Consider the following 21,737-nt stretch of genomic DNA (forward strand, 5'->3'; position numbering starts at 1 on the left):
TCCACTGTCTATATTTCTTCAGATGTCTCCTGATCTTCTTGCTTTTCCTTATTCTGGGGACTCACTCCATCCTGCTGTGATGTAGTCTGTTTTAGGCCTTCTGTATCAAATCCTTCACTTTGCAGGCATTCCATAACTTCAGTTTCTATTTCTTTAAATTCTACTTTACTAATCATCTTTTATACATTAAATCTTTGTCCTTTTAGTCTTTTTGTTGTGAAATTTTCCATATCTGGATGCCTTTACCTGTATTTTTCTTCGACTATCTTTGAAACTGCCTTCTCCATATTAGTTAACTTGGCTTTCTGCTTTGCATAAATACTGCACCATACCAAATCTCTCTTTCTTTCCCATGTCCATATTTTTTTTTATATATTTTTCAAATATCTCTAGATTTTGTTGGTTATATTGTATCTTTTTCCACAGAGATCAAAGTTACTTGATCTATATACTGTTTTTCAAAAATCTGTTGTATTAATGAAAGCAAATTTTTATTTGAAGCTTGTGACAGTTTTTCCTGTGGAAGTATTTTTCTTTCTTCTAATTTCTCTCAATCATTTTATATATCGTGTGTTTGAAAATTCTGGGCTTTTTGCGGAATAGTAACAGCGCATAATTTCTTTCTTATCCTCAATAGTCCACGCTGTTGTCTTTATGGCTCTTCTTTGGCCAATCAATTTTTGTGGACTGTTACTTCCTTCTACAACAGGGGGGCCATCCTTCCCCTGAGTGTGGCCTGGCCCCATTGTAGGAATTTATCCATATTTTGAGGATTCTACACTGTCATTTTTTCCAGTCCTGGCACCGGTGCACCTACCAGGATTGGGCACTTTTTTATCCTGGGTCTTGTGCACCCAGCTGTCTTTTTTATTTTTAATTTACTTCTGTCTATGATATATGCTATATGAGTACAGTCTATATATCAGTGTTGCCTTGGTGAGATTTTGTGAAAAACAGGGTCCACCTCGCGAAAGTACTCACCAAGACTTGAGGATGAATTCAATTTCAGCACTACTACTCTCCTTCGCTTGCTGACTTTTCATCTCTCCATCCAGACTCCTAACCCATGAGGTACAAGCTATGTTACAGCATGCTCTAGTATGGTATGTTATGACATGGTATGATATGTCATGACATGGTGTAGTATGTAATGGTTGTGCCTTACATAACAGTGTGTGTTGCAGCATGCTGTGGTATAGTATGACATAATGTACTGTGTCATGACATACTACGGTATATCACGGTCATGTTTTGTGATATATGTTACAAACATGCTGTGGTATGGTATGTCATGACATGGTGTAGCATTTTATGGTCATGCCTTCTATAAAAGCATGTTTTACAGCATGTTGAGGTATGGTACGTCATGCCACAGTGTAGTATGTCATAGGTATGCTTCATATAATAGTATGTTACAGCATGCTGTGGTGTGGTATGTCATAGTGTATGTCATGACATGGGGTAGTATGTCATCGTCATGTCTCATATAATGTACATTACAACCTGCTGTGGTATGGTATGACATGTAACATGTTATGGTCATTCCTAGTATAATAGTATATGTTAAAGCATGCTGTGGTATGGTTTGGTATAATACAGTGTGGCATGTCATGACATGGTATAATTAAGCAATAACCCATGCCTGGGTGTGGGTAATGCTGGATTTACCCATGGTTGGTGTGGTTTGTTCATGAGGGCCAAGCCCGAGTGGCCAAACAAAGACAACCGTGGGTAAATCCAGCATTACTCACACCCAGAAGTGGGTTATTGCTATTATACAATGACATTATTTTAGAAAAAAAGACTTACTTTTCTTAAATAATGGCATTGTATAATGCCTCTGTGTGCCCTTCCACAGCTGTCTGGTATTCTGTGGCATTTCTGATGTACTGCGCATGCGTATGCTTACGCAGTACATCAGAGCTGTGGGTGGAAGCAATGGAGAAAGCAAGATCTCCGTTGCTTTTAACAAAGTGTCTCACTATGTTAAAGGAGTTTAACATAGCGAGACAGCTTTAAAAAAACAACGGAGAAAGGAAGATCTATGTTACTTTTTTAAAGCTGTCTCACTATGTTAAACTCCTTTAACATAGCGAGACAGTTTCTAAAAAGCAATGAAGATCTTGTGTTCTCTGTTGCTGTAAAAAAAAAAAAAAGACATACTAATGGAAAAAGTCTGGGCGACTGGACCTTTTTCCCTTAGTATAAGTCTTTGATTTACAACATGCATGCTGACCAATCAGCGTGCACATTTTGGAATATTAATGGGGGGGTCTTTGTATAATTTCTGTTAAAACATGCTGTGGTAATGTATGAAATGGTATGTCATGGTTGTGCCTTGTGTAACAGTATGTGTTATAGCATGCTGTGGTATGGTATTTCATGGTATAGCATGACATGATATGGGATGTCATGGCTGTGCCAAGTGTAGTATATGCTACAGCATGCTGTATTATTCCATGGTGTAGTATGTCATGACATGGAACGATATGTCATGGTCATACCTCGAACATTAGTATCTGTTACATCATGCTATGGTTTGGCAAGTCATGAAATGGTGTGTCATGGTTATATGGCATAATGTGTTACAACATGCTGTGGTATGCCATGATACGGTATGTCATGACTTAAGTCATGCCTCATAGTATGTGTTACAACATGCTGTGGTATGACATAATATGGTATATTATGACCTAGATCATGCCTCATATAGTATATGTTACAGCATGCTGTAGTATGGTATATCATGACATGTATATCATGATTGTGCCTTGTATACCAGTATGTGTTACAGCTTGCTGCGGTATGATGTGACATTGTATGGTATGCCATGACATTGTCGGGTATGTCATGGTCATGCCTTGTATAATAGTATATGTTACAGCATGCTGTGGTATGGATTGGTATGACATGGAGTGGTATGTCATGAAATGGTGTAATACACCATGGGCATGTCTTGTATAATTTGTGTTAAAGTATGCGGTGGTATGGTATGAAATGGTATGTCATTACATGGTATATCATGAATATCATGACATAGAGTAGTATCCCATGGCTATGTTTCACATAATAGTAGATGTTAAAGCAAGCTGTGGTACGGTATGTCATGGTGTATTGTGTCATGACATGCTATGGTATGTCATGGCCATGCCCTGTGATATATGTTACAGGGATGCTATGGTATGCTATGTCATCACATGGTGTAGTATGCTATGTCATGCCATAGGGTAGTATGTCATGGTTATGCTTCATATAATAGTATATGTTACAGCATGCTGTGGTATGGTGTGTCATAGTGTATGTTATGACATGGGGTAGTGTGTCATAGTCACGTCTTAGAAAATGTATGTTACAACATGTGGTGTGGTATAACATGTAATATGTCATGGTCATTTCTTATATAATAGTATATGTTACAGCATGCTGTAGTATGGTATGTCCTATGTCATGACATGGGGTATTATGTCACAGTCATGTCTCATATAATGTTTGTTACAACATGCTGTGGTATGGTATGACATTATGTAATATGTCATGGTTATTCCTGGTATAACAGTATATGTTAACGCATGCTGTGGTACAGCTAGGTATGACATGGTTTAGTATGTCATGACTTGGTATAATATGCCATGGTTGTGTCTTGTATAATTTGTGTTATAGCATGCTGTCGTATGGCATTTCATGGTATAGTAGGGCATGACATGATAGGGGATGTCATGACTGTGCCTAGTGTAGTATATGTTACAGGATGCTGTGATATTCCATGGTGTAGTATGATATGACATGGCACAATCTATCATGGTCATACCTCGAACATTAGTATCTGTTACAGCATTCTGTGGTTTGATATGTCATGAAATGGTGTGCCATAGTTATGTGGAATAATGTGTTACAACATGCTGTGGTATGACATCATACAGTATGTAATGATGTAGGTCATGCCTCACAGTATGTGTTACAACATGCTGTGGTATGACATGATACGGTATGTTATGACCTAGGTCATGTCTTATATAGTATATGTTACAGCATACTGTAGTATGGTATGTCATGACATGTAGTATGTCATGGTTGTGCCTTGTATAACAGTATGTGTTACAGCTTGCTGTGGCACAATATGATTTGGTGTAGTATGTCATGGTCATACACTGTATAATATGTAATAGTTTGACATACTGTAATATAAGTCTATATTACTGAATTGTGTTTAGTATGTGATGTCAACACAATATGCTATAGGTCCCTTCTTCAATACAATAGGTCCTGGAGATCACAGGAACTTCACAACAAAGATAAATAGTTTTTTTCATTGAAAGAATGTGTCTCTACCAACAAGGTGTTATATCTCTACTCTTTAACTGCAGAGATGGACAAAGACTTCAGAGATTTTTTGAAGAAATATGTGCATGATGTTGTGACTTCCACCGTTCAGAGATGCGTGAAGAGAGACAGCAATGGTGCTATTTTAACATGCGGAATTCTGTTTGGAAAAATAAAGGTACTGTTTGTGTGTGTGTGTGCAAGTGTGTGTGTTAATGTACCTGTTACCGCGTAAAAAAGAGATGCAAGTTAAAAATGTTGCAGTAAAATGTTAAACTGAAGTCAAAGGCACTTCTTTAAAATTGGTGGCTTTGTCAAGGGTGTGGTCAAGATTTCAAGAACTAAAAGCTGTTATTTGAATAGTATGCATAATCAGCTAGTGTTAGAGGATGCCAACTATAATACCTATGAAGTGATGTTACACTGTGCATTGTATAAGTAGGAATGTGTTACTAAGGGCCACTTACTTGTAGACGCCTCACTATATTGCCTGAAAAAAACAAGGCATGAAGGTTTTATTTCTACCCATGGATTGGGTATGACATCCAAAGGAAGATAAATGTTCAGGACGGGGTGACAAAAGGTGGAAATGTCTTCTGGGGGTGTTGGCTAGTTTTGTCTCTGGGTGCTGCTATAGGCAGGAACCTGTAGAAAGAGTGCTGAGCCAGCTCTGGCAGAAGATGGTTCATGAGACTCTCTGAAATCAATAGACCACCTAAGCCTCTGCCAGTAACAGCCTGTGAAACAGAATGTCATTGTGAGCAGTGTTCTTGTACACAATACAGACAGCAAGACATAAGAGAATGTCACTGTCAGCAGTGTTGTTGTACACAATACAGACAGTAAGACATAACAGAATGTCATTGCCAGCAGTGTTCTTGTACACAATACAGACAGCAAGACATAAGAGAATGTTACTGTCAGCAGTGTTGTTGTACACAATACAGACAGTAAGACATAACAGAATGTCACTATCAGCAGTGTTCTTGTACACAATGCAGACAGTAAGACATAACAGAATGTCACTATTAGCATCTAAACAAGACAGACAATAAGACATAACACTGTCACTGTCAGCAGTGTTGTTGTACACAATACAGACAGTAAGACATAACAGTGTCACTGTTAGCAGTGTTGTACACAATACAGACAGTAAGACATAAAAGAATGTCACCATCAGCAGTGTTCTTGTACACAATGCAGACAGTAAGACAAAACAGAGTGTCACTATCAGCAGTGTCCTTGTACAAAATCCTGAAAGTAAGACATAACAGTGTCACTATCAGTAGTGTTCTTATACACAATACAGACAGTAAGACATAATAGAATGTCAATATCAGCAGTGTTCTTGTGCCCAATACAGACAGTAAGACATAACAGTGTCACTGTCAGCAGAGTTCTTGTGCACAAATCATACAGTAAGACATAAAAGAATGTCACTATCAGAAGCGTTCTTGCACACAATACAGAGAGTAAGGCAAAGAGTGTCACTGTTAGCAGTGTTCTTGTAGAAAATACAGACAGTAAGACATAGCAGTGTCACTGTCAGCAGTGTTCTTGTACACAATACAGGCAGTAAGACATAACAGTGTCACTGTTAGCAGTGTTCGTGTACACAATACAGACAGTGAGACATAGTGTCACTGTCAGCAGTGTTCTTATACACAATACAGATATTAAGACATAACACAATGTCAATATCAGCAGTGTTCTTGTACACAATACAGACAGTAAGACATAGTGTCACTGTCAGCAGTGTTCTTGTACACAATACAGACAGTAAGACATAACAGTGTCACTGTAAGCAGTGTTTCTGTAGACAATACAGACAGTAAGACATAAAAGTGTCACTGTCAGCAGTGTTCTTTGTACACAATACAGACAGTAAGACATAACAGAGTGTCACTATCAGCAGTTAAACAATACAGACAGTAAGACGTAACAGTGTCGCTGTCAGCAGTGTTCTTGTACACAATACAGACAGTAAGACATAACAGTGACACTGTTAGCAGTGTTCTTGTATACAATACAGAGAATAAGACATAACAAAGTTTAACTATCCGGAGTTAAACAATACAGACAATAAGACATAACACTGTCACTGTCAGCAGTGTTCTTGTACACAATGCAGACAGTAAGACATAACAGTGACACTGTTAGCAGTGTTCTTGTACAAAATACAGACAGTAAGACATAACAGTGTCACTGTCAGCAGTGTTTTAATACACAATACAGACAGTAAGACATAACAGAATGTCAATATCACAAGTGCTCTTGTAGACAATACAGACAGGAAGATATAACAGAATGTCCCTATAAGCAGTGTTCTTGTACAAAATACAGACAGTAAGAGATAACAGTGTCACTGTCAGCAGTGTTCTTGTACACAATACAGACCGTAAGACATAACAGTGTCACAGTCAGCAGTGTTTTTGTACACAATACAGACACTAAGACATAACAGTGTCACTGTCAGCTGTGTTGTTGTACACAATACAGACAGTAAGTCATAACACTGTCACAGTCAGCAGTGTTCTTGTACACAATACAGACACTAAAACATAGAGTGTCACTATCAACAGTTACACAATACACAGTAAGACATAACAGAGTGTCACGATCAGCAGTGTTCTTGAACACAATACAGACAGTAAGACATAACAGTGTCACTGTCAGCAGTGTGCTTGTACACAATACAGACAGTAAGACATAACAGTGTCACAGTCAGCAATGTTCTTGTACACAATACAGACACTAAGACATAACAGTGTCACTGTCAGCAGTGTTCTTTTACACAATACAGACAGTAAGACATAACACTGTCACAGTCAGCAGTGTTCTTGTACAAAATACAGACACTAAGACATAACAGTGTCACTGTCAGCAGTGTTCTTGTACAAAATACAGATATTAAGACATAGAATGTCACCATCAGCAGTGTTCTTGTACAAATTCATGACAGTAAGACATAATGTCACAGTCAGCAGTGATCTTGTACAGAATACAGACACTAAGACATAACAGTGTCACTGTCAGCAGTGTACTTGTACACAATACAGACAGTAAGACATAATGGTGTCACTGTCATCAGTGTTCTTGTACACAATACAGACAGTAAGACATAACAGAATGTCAATATCAGCAGTGTTCTTGTACAAAATACAAACAGTAAGATACAACAGTGTCACTGTCAGCAGTGTTCATGTACACAATGAAGACAGTAAGACATAACAGAATGTCATTATCAGCAGTGTTCTTGTACTTAAAACAGACAGTAAGACGTAACAGAGTGTCACTATCAGCAGTTAAACAATACAGATAATAAGACAACATTGTCACTGTCAGCAGTGGTCTTGTACACAATACAAACAGTAATACATAACAGTGTCACTGTTAGCAGTGATGTACACAACACAGACAGTAAGACATAACAGAGCGTTACTATCAGCAGTGTCCTTGTACACAATACAGACAGTGAGACACAGTGTCACTGTCAGCAGTGTTCTTATACACAATACAGATATTAAGACATAACACAATGTCAATATCAGCAGTGTTCTTGTACACAATACAGACAGTAAGACATAGTGTCACTGTCAGCAGTGTTCTTGTACACAATACAGACAGTAAGACATAACAGTGTCACTGTAAGCAGTGTTTCTGTAGACAATACAGAAAGTAAGACATAAAAGTGTCACTGTCAGCAGTGTTCTTGTACACAATACAGACAGTAAGACATAACAGAGTGTCACTATCAGCAGTTAAACAATACAGACAGTAAGACTTAACAGTGTCGCTGTCAGCAGTGTTCTTGTACACAATACAGACAGTAAGACATAACAGAATGTCACTAGCAGTGTTCTTGTATACAATACAGAGAGTAAGACATAACAAAGTGTAACTATCCGCAGTTAAACAATACAGACAATAAGACATAACACTGTCACTGTCAGCAGTGTTCTTGTACACAATGCAGACAGTAAGACATAACAGTGACACTGTTAGCAGTGTTCTTGTACAAAATACAGAAAGTAAGACATAACAGTGTCACTGTCAGCAGTGTTTTAATACACAATACAGACAGTAAGACATAACAGAATGTCAATATCACAAGTGCTCTTGTAGACAATACAGACAGGAAGATATAACAGAATGTCCCTATAAGCAGTGTTCTTGTACAAAATACTGACAGTAAGACATAACAGAGTGTCACTATCAACAGTTACACAATACACAGTAAGACATAACAGAGTGTCACTGTCAGCAGTGTTCTTGTACACAATACAGACAGTAAGAGATAACAGTGTCACTGTCAGCAGTGTTCTTGTACACAATACAGACCGTAAGACATAGAGTGTCACTATCAACAGTTACACAATACACAGTAAGACATAACAGAGTGTCACGATCAGCAGTGTTCTTGAACACAATACAGACAGTAAGACATAACAGTGTCACTGTCAGCAGTGTGCTTGTACACAATACAGACAGTAAGACATAACAGTGTCACAGTCAGCAATGTTCTTGTACACAATACAGACACTAAGACATAACAGTGTCACTGTCAGCAGTGTTCTTGTACACAATACAGACAGTAAGACATAACACTGTCACAGTCAGCAGTGTTCTTGTACAAAATACAGACACGAAGACATAACAGTGTCACTGTCAGCAGTGTTCTTGTAAGCAATACAGACAGCAAGACATAACAGTGTCACTGTCAGCAGTGTTCTTGTACAAAATACAGATAGTAAGACATAGAATGTCACCATCAGCAGTGTTCTCGTACAAATTCATGACAGTAAGACATAACAATGTCACAGTCAGCAGTGATCTTGTACAGAATACAGACAGTAAGACATAACGGTGTCACTGTCAGCAGTGTTCTTGTACACAATACAGACAGTAAGACATAACAGAATGTCAATATCAGCAGTGTTCTTGTACAAAATACAAACAGTAAGATACAACAGTGTCACTGTCAGCAGTGTTCATGTACACAATGAAGACAGTAAGACATAACAGAATGTCACTATCAGCAGTGTTCTTGTACTTAATACAGACAGTAAGACATAACAGAGTGTCACTATCAGCAGTTAAACAATACAGATAATAAGACATAACATTGTCACTGTCAGCAGTGGTCTTGTACACAATACAAACAGTAATACATAACAGTGTCACTGTTAGCAGTGATGTACACAACACAGACAGTAAGACATAACAGAGCGTTACTATCAGCAGTGTCCTTGTACACAATACAGACAGTAAGACATAGTGTCACTGTCAGCAGTGTTCTTGTACACAATACAGATTGTAAGACATAACAGTGTCACTGTTAGCAGTGTTCTTGTACATGATTCAGACAGTAAGACATAAAATGTCACTATCAGCAGTGTTTCTGTACACAATACAGACAGTAAGACATAACAGTGTTACTGTCAGCAGCGTTCTTGTACATAATACAGACAGTAAGACATAACAGTGTCACTGTCAGCAGTGTTCCTGCACACAATACAGACAGTAAGACATAACAGACTGTCACTATCAGCAGTGTTCATGTACACAATACAGACAGTAAGACATAACAGTGTCAATATCAGCGGTTACACAATACACAGTAAGACATAACAGTGTGTCCCTGTCAGCAGTGATCTTGTGCACAACACAGACAGTAAGACATAACAGAGTCACTGTCAGCAGTGTTCTGGTAGATAATACAGACAGTAAGGAATAACAGTGTCACTGTCAGCAGTGTTCTTGTACAAAATACAGATAGTAAGAAATAACACTGTCACTGTCAGCAGTGTTCTTGTACACAATACAGACAGTAAGACATAACAGTGTCACTGTCAACAGTGTTCTTGTAGACAATACAGACAGTAAGACATAACAGAATGTCACTATCAGCAGTGTTCTTGTACACAATACAGACAGTAAGACATAAAACTGTCACTGTCAGCAATGTTCTTATACACAATACAGACAGTAAGACATAACAGAATGTCAATATCAGCAGTGTTCTTGTATACAATACAGACAGTAAGATATAAAAGTGTCATTGTCAGCAGTGTTCTTGTACAAAATACAGACAGTAAGAGACAACAGTGTCACTGTCAGCAGTGTTCTTGTACATAATACAGACAGTAAGACATAACAGTGTCACTGTCAGCAGTGTTCTTGTACACAATACAGACAGTAAGACATAACAGAGTGTCACTATCAGCAGTTAAACAATACAGACAGTAAGACATAACAGTGTCGCTGTCAGCAGTGTTCTTGTACACAATACAGACAGTAAGACATAACAGTGTCACTGTCAGCCGTGTTCTTGTATACAATACAGACAGTAAGACATAACAAAGTGTAACTATCCGCAGTTAAACAATACAGACAATAAGACATAACACTGTCACTGTCAGCAGTGTTCTTGTACACAATGCAAACAGTAAGACATAACAGTAACACTGTTAGCAGTGTTCTTGTACAAAATACAGAAAGTAAGACATAACAGTGTCACTGTCAGCAGTGTTGTAATACACAATATAGACTGTAAGACATAACAGAATGTCAATATCAGTAGTGCTCTTGTAGACAACACAGACAGCAAGATATAACAGAATGTCCATATAAGCAGTGTTCTTGTACAAAATACAGACAGTGAGACATAACAGAGTGTCACTATCAACAGTTACACAATACACAGTAAGACATAACAGAGTGTCACTGTCAGCAGTGTTCTTGTACACAATACAGACAGTAAGACATAACAGTGTCACTGTCAGCAGTGTTCTTGTACACAATACAGACAGTAAGACATAGAGTGTCACTATCAACAGTTACACAATACACAGTAAGACATAAGAGAGTGTCACGATCAGCAGTGTTCTTGAACACAATACAGACAGTAAGACATAACAGTGTCACTGTCAGCAGTGTGCTTGTACACAATACAGACAGTAAGACATAACACTGTCACAGTCAGCAGTGTTCTTGTACAAAATACAGACACGAAGACATAACAGTGTCACTGTCAGCAGTGTTCTTGTAAGCAATACAGACAGCAAGACATAACAGTGTCACTGTCAGCAGTGTTCTTGTACAAAATACAGATAGTAAGACATAGAATGTCACCATCAGCAGTGTTCTTGTACAAATTCATGACAGTAAGACATAACAATGTCACAGTCAGCAGTGATCTTGTACAGAATACAGACAGTAAGACATAACGGTGTCACTGTCAGCAGTGTTCTTGTACACAATACAGACAGTAAGACATAACAGAATGTCAATATCAGCAGTGTTCTTGTATACAATACAGACAGTAAGATATAAAAGTGTCATTTTCAGCAGTGTTCTTGTACACAATACAGACAGTAAGAGACAACAGTGTCATTGTCAGCAGTGTTCTTGTACATAATACAGACAGTAAGACATAACAGTGTCACTGTCAGCAGTGTTCTTGTACACAATACAGACAGTAAGGCATAACAGTGTCACTGTTAGCAGTGTTCTTGTACACAGACAGTAAGACATAACAGAATGTCACTATCAGCAATTAAACAATACAGACAGTAAGACATAACAGTGTCGCTGTAAGCAGTGTTTCTGTAGACAATACAGACAGTAAGACATAAAAGTGTCACTGTCAGCAGTGTTGTTGTACACAATACAGACAGTAAGACATAACAGAATGTCATTCTCAGCAGTGTTCTTGTACACAATACAGACAGCAAGACATAAGAGAATGTTACTGTCAGCAGTGTTGTTGTACACAATACAGACAGTAAGACATAACAGAATGTCACTATCAGCAGTGTTCTTGTACACAATACAGACAGTAAGAGACAACAGTGTCATTGTCAGCAGTGTTCTTGTACATAATACAGACAGTAAGACATAACAGTGTCACTGTCAGCAGTGTTCTTGTACACAATACAGACAGTAAGGCATAACAGTGTCACTGTTAGCAGTGTTCTTGTACACAGACAGTAAGACATAACAGAATGTCACTATCAGCAATTAAACAATACAGACAGTAAGACATAACAGTGTCGCTGTAAGCAGTGTTTCTGTAGACAATACAGACAGTAAGACATAAAAGTGTCACTGTCAGCAGTGTTGTTGTACACAATACAGACAGTAAGACATAACAGAATGTCATTCTCAGCAGTGTTCTTGTACACAATACAGACAGCAAGACATAAGAGAATGTTACTGTCAGCAGTGTTGTTGTACACAATACAGACAGTAAGACATAACAGAATGTCACTATCAGCAGTGTTCTTGTACACAATACAGACAGTAAGAGACAACAGTGTCATTGTCAGCAGTGTTCTTGTACATAATACAGACAGTAAGACATAACAGTGTCACTGTCAGCAGTGTTCTTGTACACAATACAGACAGTAAGACATAACAGTGTCACTGTTAGCAGTGTTCTTGTACACAGACAGTAAGACATAACAGAATGTCACTATCAGCAATTAAACAATACAGACAGTAAGACATAACAGTGTCGCTGTAAGCAGTGTTTCTGTAGACAATACAGACAGTAAGACATAAAAGTGTCACTGTCAGCAGTGTTGTTGTACACAATACAGACAGTAAGACATAACAGAATGTCATTCTCAGCAGTGTTCTTGTACACAATACAGACAGCAAGACATAAGAGAATGTTACTGTCAGCAGTGTTGTTGTACACAATGCAGACAGTAAGGCATAACAGAATGTCACTATTAGCATCTAAACAAGACAGACAATAAGACATAACACTGTCACTGTCAGCAGTGTTCTTGTACACAATACAGACAGTAAGACATAACAGTGTCACTGTTAGCAGTGTTGTACACAATACAGACAGTAAGACATAAAAGAATGCCACTATCAGCGGTGTTCTTGTACACAATGAAGACAGTAAGACAAAACAGAGTGTCACTATCAGCAGTGTCCTTGTACAAAATCCTGAAAGTAAGACATAACAGTGTCACTATCAGTAGTGTTCTTATACACAATACAGACAGTAAGACATAATAGAATGTCAATATCAGCAGTGTTCTTGTACCCAATACAGACAGTACGACATAACAGTGTCACTGTCAGCAGAGTTCTTGTGCACAAATCATACAGTAAGACATAAAAGAATGTCACTATCAGAAGCATTCTTGCACGCAATACAGAGAGTAAGGCAAAGAGTGTCACTGTTAGCAGTGTTCTTGTAGAAAATACAGACAGTAAGACATAGCAGTGTCACTGTCAGCAGTGTTCTTGTACACAATACAGGCAGTAAGACATAACAGTGTCACTGTTAGCAGTGTTCATGTACACAATACAGACAGTGAGACACAGTGTCACTGTCAGCAGTGTTCTTATACACAATACAGATATTAAGACATAACACAATGTCAATATCAGCAGTGTTCTTGTACACAATACAGACAGTAAGACATAGTGTCACTGTCAGCAGTGTTCTTGTACACAATACAGACAGTAAGACTTAACAGTGTCACTGTAAGCAGTGTTTCTGTAGACAATACAGAAAGTAAGACATAAAAGTGTCACTGTCAGCAGTGTTCTTGTACACAATACAGACAGTAAGACATAACAGAGTGTCACTATCAGCAGTTAAACAATACAGACAGTAAGACGTAACAGTGTCGCTGTCAGCAGTGTTCTTGTACACAATACAGACAGTAAGACATAACAGTGACACTGTTAGCCGTGTTCTTGTATACAATACAGAGAGTAAGACATAACAAAGTGTAACTATCCGCAGTTAAACAATACAGACAATAAGACATAACACTGTCACTGTCAGCAGTGTTCTTGTACACAATGCAGACAGTAAGACATAACAGTGACACTGTTAGCAGTGTTCTTGTACAAAATACAGACAGTAAGACATAACAGTGTCACTGTCAGCAGTGTTTTAATACACAATACAGACAGTAAGACATAACAGAATGTCAATATCACAAGTGCTCTTGTAGACAATACAGACAGGAAGATATAACAGAATGTCCCTATAAGCAGTGTTCTTGTACAAAATACTGACAGTAAGACATAACAGAGTGTCACTATCAACAGTTACACAATACACAGTAAGACATAACAGAGTGTCACTGTCAGCAGTGTTCTTGTACACAATACAGACAGTAAGAGATAACAGTGTCACTGTCAGCAGTGTTCTTGTACACAATACAGACCGTAAGACATAGAGTGTCACTATCAACAGTTACACAATACACAGTAAGACATAACAGAGTGTCACGATCAGCAGTGTTCTTGAACACAATACAGACAGTAAGACATAACAGTGTCACTGTCAGCAGTGTTCTTGTACACAATACAGACAGTAAGACATAGTGTCACAGTCAGCAGTGTTCTTGTACACAATACAGACACTAAGACATAACAGTGTCACTGTCAGCAGTGTTCTTGTACACAATACAGACAGTAAGACATAACACTGTCACAGTCAGCAGTGTTCTTGTACACAATACAGACACGAAGACATAACAGTGTCACTGTCAGCAGTGTTCTTGTAAGCAATACAGACAGCAAGACATAACAGTGTCACTGTCAGCAGTGTTCTTGTACACAATACAGACAGTAAGACATAACAGAATGTCACCATCAGCAGTGTTCTTGTACAAATTCATGACAGTAAGACATAACAGTGTCACAGTCAGCAGTGATCTTGTACACAATACAGACACTAAGACATAACAGTGTCACTGTCAGCAGTGTTCTTGTACACAATACAGACAGTAAGACATAACAGAATGTCAATATCAGCAGTGTTCTTGTACACAATACAGACAGTAAGATACAACAGTGTCACTGTCAGCAGTGTTCATGTACGAAATGAAGACAATAAGACATAACAGAATGTCACTATCAGCAGTGTTCTTGTACTTAATACAGACAGTAAGACATAACAGAGTGTCACTATCAGCAGTTAAACAACACAAACAATAAGACATAACACTGTCACTGTCAGCAGTGTTCTTGTACACAATACAGACAGTAAGACATAACAGTGTCACTGTTAGCTGTGTTGTACACAACACAGACAGTAAGACATAACAGAGTGTCACTATCAGCAGTGTCCTTGTACACAATACAGACAGTAAGACATAGTGTCACTATCAGCAGTGTTCTTGTACATAATACAAACAGTAAGACATAGTGTCACTGTCAGCAGTGTTCTTGTACACAATACAGATTGTAAGACATAACAGTGTCACTGTTAGCAGTGTTCTTGTACACAATACAGACAGTAAGACATAACAGAATGTCACTATCGGCAGTGTTTTTGTACACAATACAGACAGTAAGACATAACATTGTTACTGTCAGCAGCGTTCTTGTACATAATACAGACAGTAAGACATAACAGTGTCACTGTCAGCAGTGTTCCTGCACACAATACAGACAGTAAGACATAACAGAATGTCACTATCAGCAGTGTTCTTGTACACAATACAGACAGTAAGACATAAAAGTGTCAATATCAGCGGTTACACAATACACAGTAAGACATAAGAGAGTGTCCCTGTCAGCAGTGATCTTGTACACAACACAGACACTAAGACATAACAGAGTCACTGTCAGCAGTGTTCTGGTACATAATATAGACAGTAAGACATAACAGTGTCACTGTCAGCAGTGTTCTTGTACAAAATACAGATAGTAAGAAATAACAGTGTCACTGTCAGCAGTGTTCTTGTACACAATACAGACAGGAAGACTTAACAGTGTCACTGTCAACAGTGTTCTTGTAGAAAATACAGACAGTAAGACATAACAGAATGTCACCATCAGCAGTGTTCTTGTACACAATACAGACAGTAAGACATAAAACTGTCACTGTCGGCAAAGTTCTTATACACAATACAGACAGTAAGACATAACAGAATGTCATTATCAGCAGTGTTCTTGTATACAATACAGACAGTAAGATATAAAAGTGTCATTGTCAGCAGTATTCTTGTACAAAATACAGACAGTAAGAGACAACAATGTCACTGTCAGCAGTGTTCTTGTACATAATACAGACAGTAAGACATAACAGTGTCACTGTCAGCAGTGTTCTTGTACACAATACAGACAGTAAGACATAACAGTGTCACTGTTAGCAGTGTTCTTGTACACAGACAGTAAGACATAACAGAATGTCACCATCAGCAATTAAACAATACAGACAGTAAGACATAACAGTGTCGCTGTCAGCAGTGTTCTTGTACACAATACAGACAGTAAGACATAACAGTGTCACTGTTAGCAGTGTTCTTGTACACAATACAGACAGTAAGACATAACAGAATGTCACTATCAGCAGTGTTCTTGTACACAGTACAGAGAGTAAGACATAACAGTGTCACTGTTAGCAGTGTTCTTGTATAAAATACAGACAGTAAGACATAACAGTGTCACTGTCAGCAGTGTTCTTATACACAATACAGACAGTAAGACATAACAGAATGTCAATATCAGCAGTGTTCTTGTAGACAATACAGACAGCAAGACATAACACAATGTCCCTATAATCAGTGTTCTTGTACAAAATACAGACAGTAAGACATAACAGAATGTCACCATCTGCAATGTTCTTGTGCAAAATCCTGACAGTAAGACATAACAGTGTCACTATCCGTAGTGTTCTTATGCACAATACAGACAGTAAGACATAACAGAATGTCAATATCAGCAGTGTTCTTGTACACAATACAGACAGTAAGATACAACAGTGTCACTGTCAGCAGTATTCATGTACACAAGACATAACAGAATGTCACTATCAGCAGTGTTCTTCTATTTAATACAGACAGTAAGACATAACAGAGTGTCATTATCAGCAGTTAAACAATACAGACAATAAGACATAACACCGTCACTGTCAGCAGTGTTCTTGTACACAATACAGACAGTAAGACATAACAGTGTCACTGTTACCCATGTTGTACACAACACAGACAGTAAGACATAAGAGAAAGCCACTATCAGCAGTGTCATTGTACACAATACAGACAGTAAGACATTGTGTCACTATCAGCAGTGTTCGTGTACACAATACAAACAGTAAGAGATAGTGTCACTGTCAGCAGTGTTTTTGTACACGATACAGATTGTAAGACATAACAGTGTCACTGTTAGGAGTGTTCTTGTACACAATACAGACAGTAAGACATAACAGTTTGTCACTATCAGCAGTGTTCTTGTACATACTATAGACAGTAAGACATAACAGAATGTCACTACCAGCAGTGTTCTTGAACACAATACAGACAGTGAGACTTAGTGTCACTGTCAGCAGTGTTCTTATACACAATACAGATAGTAAGACATAAAATGTCAATATCAGCAGTGTTGTTGTACACAATACAGATAGTAAGGCATAACAGTGTCACTGTCAGCAGTGTTCTCGTAAAAAATACAGACAGTAAGACATAACAGTGTCACTATCAACAGTGTTCTTGTACATAATATAGACAGTAAGACATAACAGAATGTCACTATCAGCAGGGTTCTTGTACTCAATTCAGACAGTAAGACATAACAGTGTCACTGTCAGCAGTGTTCCTTACACAATACAGACAGTAAGACATAAAAGTGTCACTGTTAGCAGTGTTCTTGTATACAATACAGACAGTAAGACATAACAGTGTGTCACTATCAGCCGGTAAACAATACAGACAGTAAGACATAACAGTATCGCTGCCAGCAGTGTTCTTGTACATAATACAGACAGTAAGACATAACAGTGTCACTGTTAGCAGTGTTCTTGTACACAATACAGACAGTAAGACATAACAGAATGTCACTAGCAGCACATAACAGTGTCGCTGCCAGCAGTGTTCTTGTACACAATAAAGAGAGTAAGACATAACAGTGACACTGCTAGCAGTATTCTTGTACAAAATACAGACAGTAAGACATAACAGAATGTCACTATCAGCAGTGTTCTTGTACATAATACAGAGAGTAAGACATAACAGTGTCACTGTTAGCAGTGCTCTTTTATAAAAAACAGACAGTAAGACAAAACAGTGTCACTGTCAGCAGTGTTCTTATACACAATACAGACAGTAAGACATAACAGTGTCACAGTCAGAAGTGTTCTTGTACACAATACAGACACTAAGACATAACAGTGTCACTGTCAGAAGTGTTCTTGTGCACAATACAGACACTAAGGCAAAACAGTGTCACTGTCAGCAGTGTTCTTGTACACAATACAGACAATAAGATATAACAGTGTCACTGTTAGCAGTGTTCTTGTACACAGTACAGACAGTAAGACATAACAGAATGTCACCACCATCAGCAGTGTTCTTGTACAAATTCATGACAGTAAGACATAGTGTCACAGTCAGCAGTGATCTTGTACACAATACAGACACTAAGACATAACAGTGTCACTGTCAGCAGTGTACTTGTACACAATACAGACAGTAAGACATAACAGTGTCACTGTCAGCAGTGTTCTTGTACACAATACAGACAGTAAGATACAACAGTGTCACTGTTAGCAGTGTTCATGTACACAATGAAGACAGTAAGACATAACAGAATGTCCCTATCAGCAGTGTTCTTGTACTTAATACAGACAGTAAGACATAACTTCTCCCATTTATACTAAACTAAAGAAAAATAATCTTCTCAAACTGTCTAACTCCTACAACAATATTGCCAGATTTGCCACTGGAAATGCATTTCGAACACACCACTGTCTGAACCTTAACCAGCTAGACTGGCTTGAACTCCCTAACATGATAACTTATTCCCAACTCACCATTGCTCATAAAATATTCTACAAACCAAATCATACTCCAATACTTGTCAACCTAATTACTCCTTATAATAATCTAAATTCCCTACGCTCCTCTAGCAAACTACGTGTTAGCATAAGTAAGTCCAATAACTTGTCAGGCGACAGCCTATTCTCCAATACTCTTGCGAAACACTCGAACCTTCTACCTACCGAGTTAACACTACTACCTTCTCTGTCACTCTTTAAGCAAAACTCAAACGTCACCTAAAATCTCTCTGGCTATGCCCCTGCACGAACCCTGATTAATCTACTACCTATCCTACTTTATCTTCTTACTGCCTATGGATATCTAATCACAATCTATATACCTCTCTGTATTCTAAATCTGGATATTGTAAAACTTTTATAACCACAAATATTTAAGTTAACTACAATGAACTCTAGTGTATCCTTTCATATCATATGATTATGTGACTGACATGACTTTATACTCACCTTTTTATTATTGTACTTTTTAAAAACCTTTCTTCTTTATTCTAAATACTTACTATTTTATGTGTTTTATTATTTTCTAATGTGTTTTATAATTTGATATTTCATTTCATTTTGAGCTATGCTGGAGCTTTTCTCCCCGGGCCTCTACTGAAAATGGAAATATATCCAGTTGGACTAGCCCGGTCAACAAATGTAAAATAAAAATAAATAAATAAATAACAGAGTGTCACTATCAGCAGTTAAACAATACAGATAATAAGACATAACACTGTCACTGTCAGCAGTGGTATTGTACACAATACAGACAGTAAGACATAACAGTGTCACTGTTAGCAGTGTTGTACACAACACAGACAGTAAGACATAACAGTGTCACTGTCAGCAATGTTCTTGTACACAATACAGACAGTAAGACATAACAGTGTCACTGTTAGCCGTGTTGTACACAACACAGACAGTAAGACATAACAGAATGTCACTATCAGCAGTGTTCCTGTACGCAATACAGACAGTAAGACATAACAGAGTATCACTATCAGCAGTGTCATTGTACACAATGCAGACAGTAAGACATTGTGTCACTATCAGCAGTGTTCTTGTACATAATACAAACAGTAAGAGATAGTGTCACTGTCAGCAGTGTTCTTGTACACAATACAGATTGTAAGACATAACAGTGTCACTGTTAGGAGTGTTCTTGTACACAATACAGACAGTAAGACATAACAGAATGTCACTATCAGCAGTTTTTTGTACACAATACAGGCACTAAAACATAACAGTGTTACTGTCAGCAGTGTTCTTCTACATAATACAGACAGTAAGACATAAGAGTGTCACTGTCAGCAGTGTTCCTGTACACAATACAGACAGTAAGAGAAAACAGAATGTCACTATCAGCAGTGTTCTTGTACACAATACAGACAGTAAGACATAACAGTGTCACTGTTAGCAGTGTTCTTGTACACAATACAGACAGTGAGACATAGCAGTGTCACTGTCAGCAGTGTTCTTATACACAATACAGATAGTAAGACATAACACAATGTCAAAATCAGTAGTGTTCTTGTACACAATACAGACAGTAAGACATAGTGTCACTGTCAGCAGTGTTCTTGTACACAATACAGACAGTAAGATACAACAGTGTCACTGTCAGCAGTGTTCATGTACACAATGAAGACAGTAAGACATAACAGAATGTCACTATCAGCAGTGTTCTTGTACTTAATACAGACAGTAAGACATAACAGAGTGTCACTATCAGCAGTTAAACAATACAGATAATAAGACATAACACTGTCACTGTCAGCAGTGGTCTTGTACACAATACAGACAGTAAGACATAACAGTGTCACTGTTAGTTGTGTTGTACACAACACAGACAGTAAGACATAACAGAGCGTTACTATCAGCAGTGTCCTTGTACACAATACAGACAGTAAGACATAGTGTCACTATCAGCAGTGTTCTTGTACATAATACAAACAGTAAGACATAGTGTCACTGTCAGCAGTGTTCTTGTACACAATACAGATTGTAAGACATAACAGTGTCACTGTTAGCAGTGTTCTTGTACACGATACAGACAGTAAGACATAAAATGTCACTATCAGCAGTGTTTCTGTATACAATACAGACATACAGACAGTAAGACATAACAGTGTTACTGTCAGCAGCGTTCTTGTACATAATACAGACAGTAAGACATAACAGTGTCACTGTCAGCAGTGTTCCTGCACACAATACAGACAGTAAGACATAATAGACTGTCACTATCAGCAGTGTTCTTGTACACAATACAGACAGTAAGACATAACAGTGTCAATATCAGCGGTTACACAATACACAGTAAGACATAACAGAGTGTCCCTGTCAGCAGTGATCTTGTGCACAACACAGACAGTAAGACATAACAGAGTCACTGTCAGCAGTGTTCTGGTAGATAATACAGACAGTAAGGAATAACAGTGTCACTGTCAGCAGTGTTCTTGTACAAAATACAGATAGTAAGAAATAACAGTGTCACTGTCAGCAGTGTTCTTGTACACAGTACAGACAGGAAGACTTAACAGTGTCACTGTCAACAGTGTTCTTGTAGAAAATACAGACAGTAAGACATAACAGAATGTCACCATCAGCAGTG

The 21,737-nt window shown here is 38.0% G+C and overlaps 1 protein-coding gene across 1 annotated transcript in view; it reads left to right on the forward strand.

The window, feature by feature from the left end:
- LOC122814051 (RING finger protein 112-like) overlaps nt 1-21,737 on the forward strand; it is a 1,095,042-nt gene that overhangs the window by 404,917 nt on the left and 668,388 nt on the right. The window contains exon 9 of the mRNA XM_044086654.1: nt 4,365-4,498. Within this exon, the coding sequence (XP_043942589.1) occupies nt 4,365-4,498 (134 nt within the window). The remainder of the gene's footprint in view (nt 1-4,364; nt 4,499-21,737) is intronic.

This window comes from Protopterus annectens, chromosome 10.part0 (genome assembly GCF_019279795.1).
Source record: "Protopterus annectens isolate FY-2018-M chromosome 10.part0, PAN1.0, whole genome shotgun sequence".
In the NCBI taxonomy this organism is placed as follows: Eukaryota; Metazoa; Chordata; order Ceratodontiformes; family Protopteridae; genus Protopterus; species Protopterus annectens.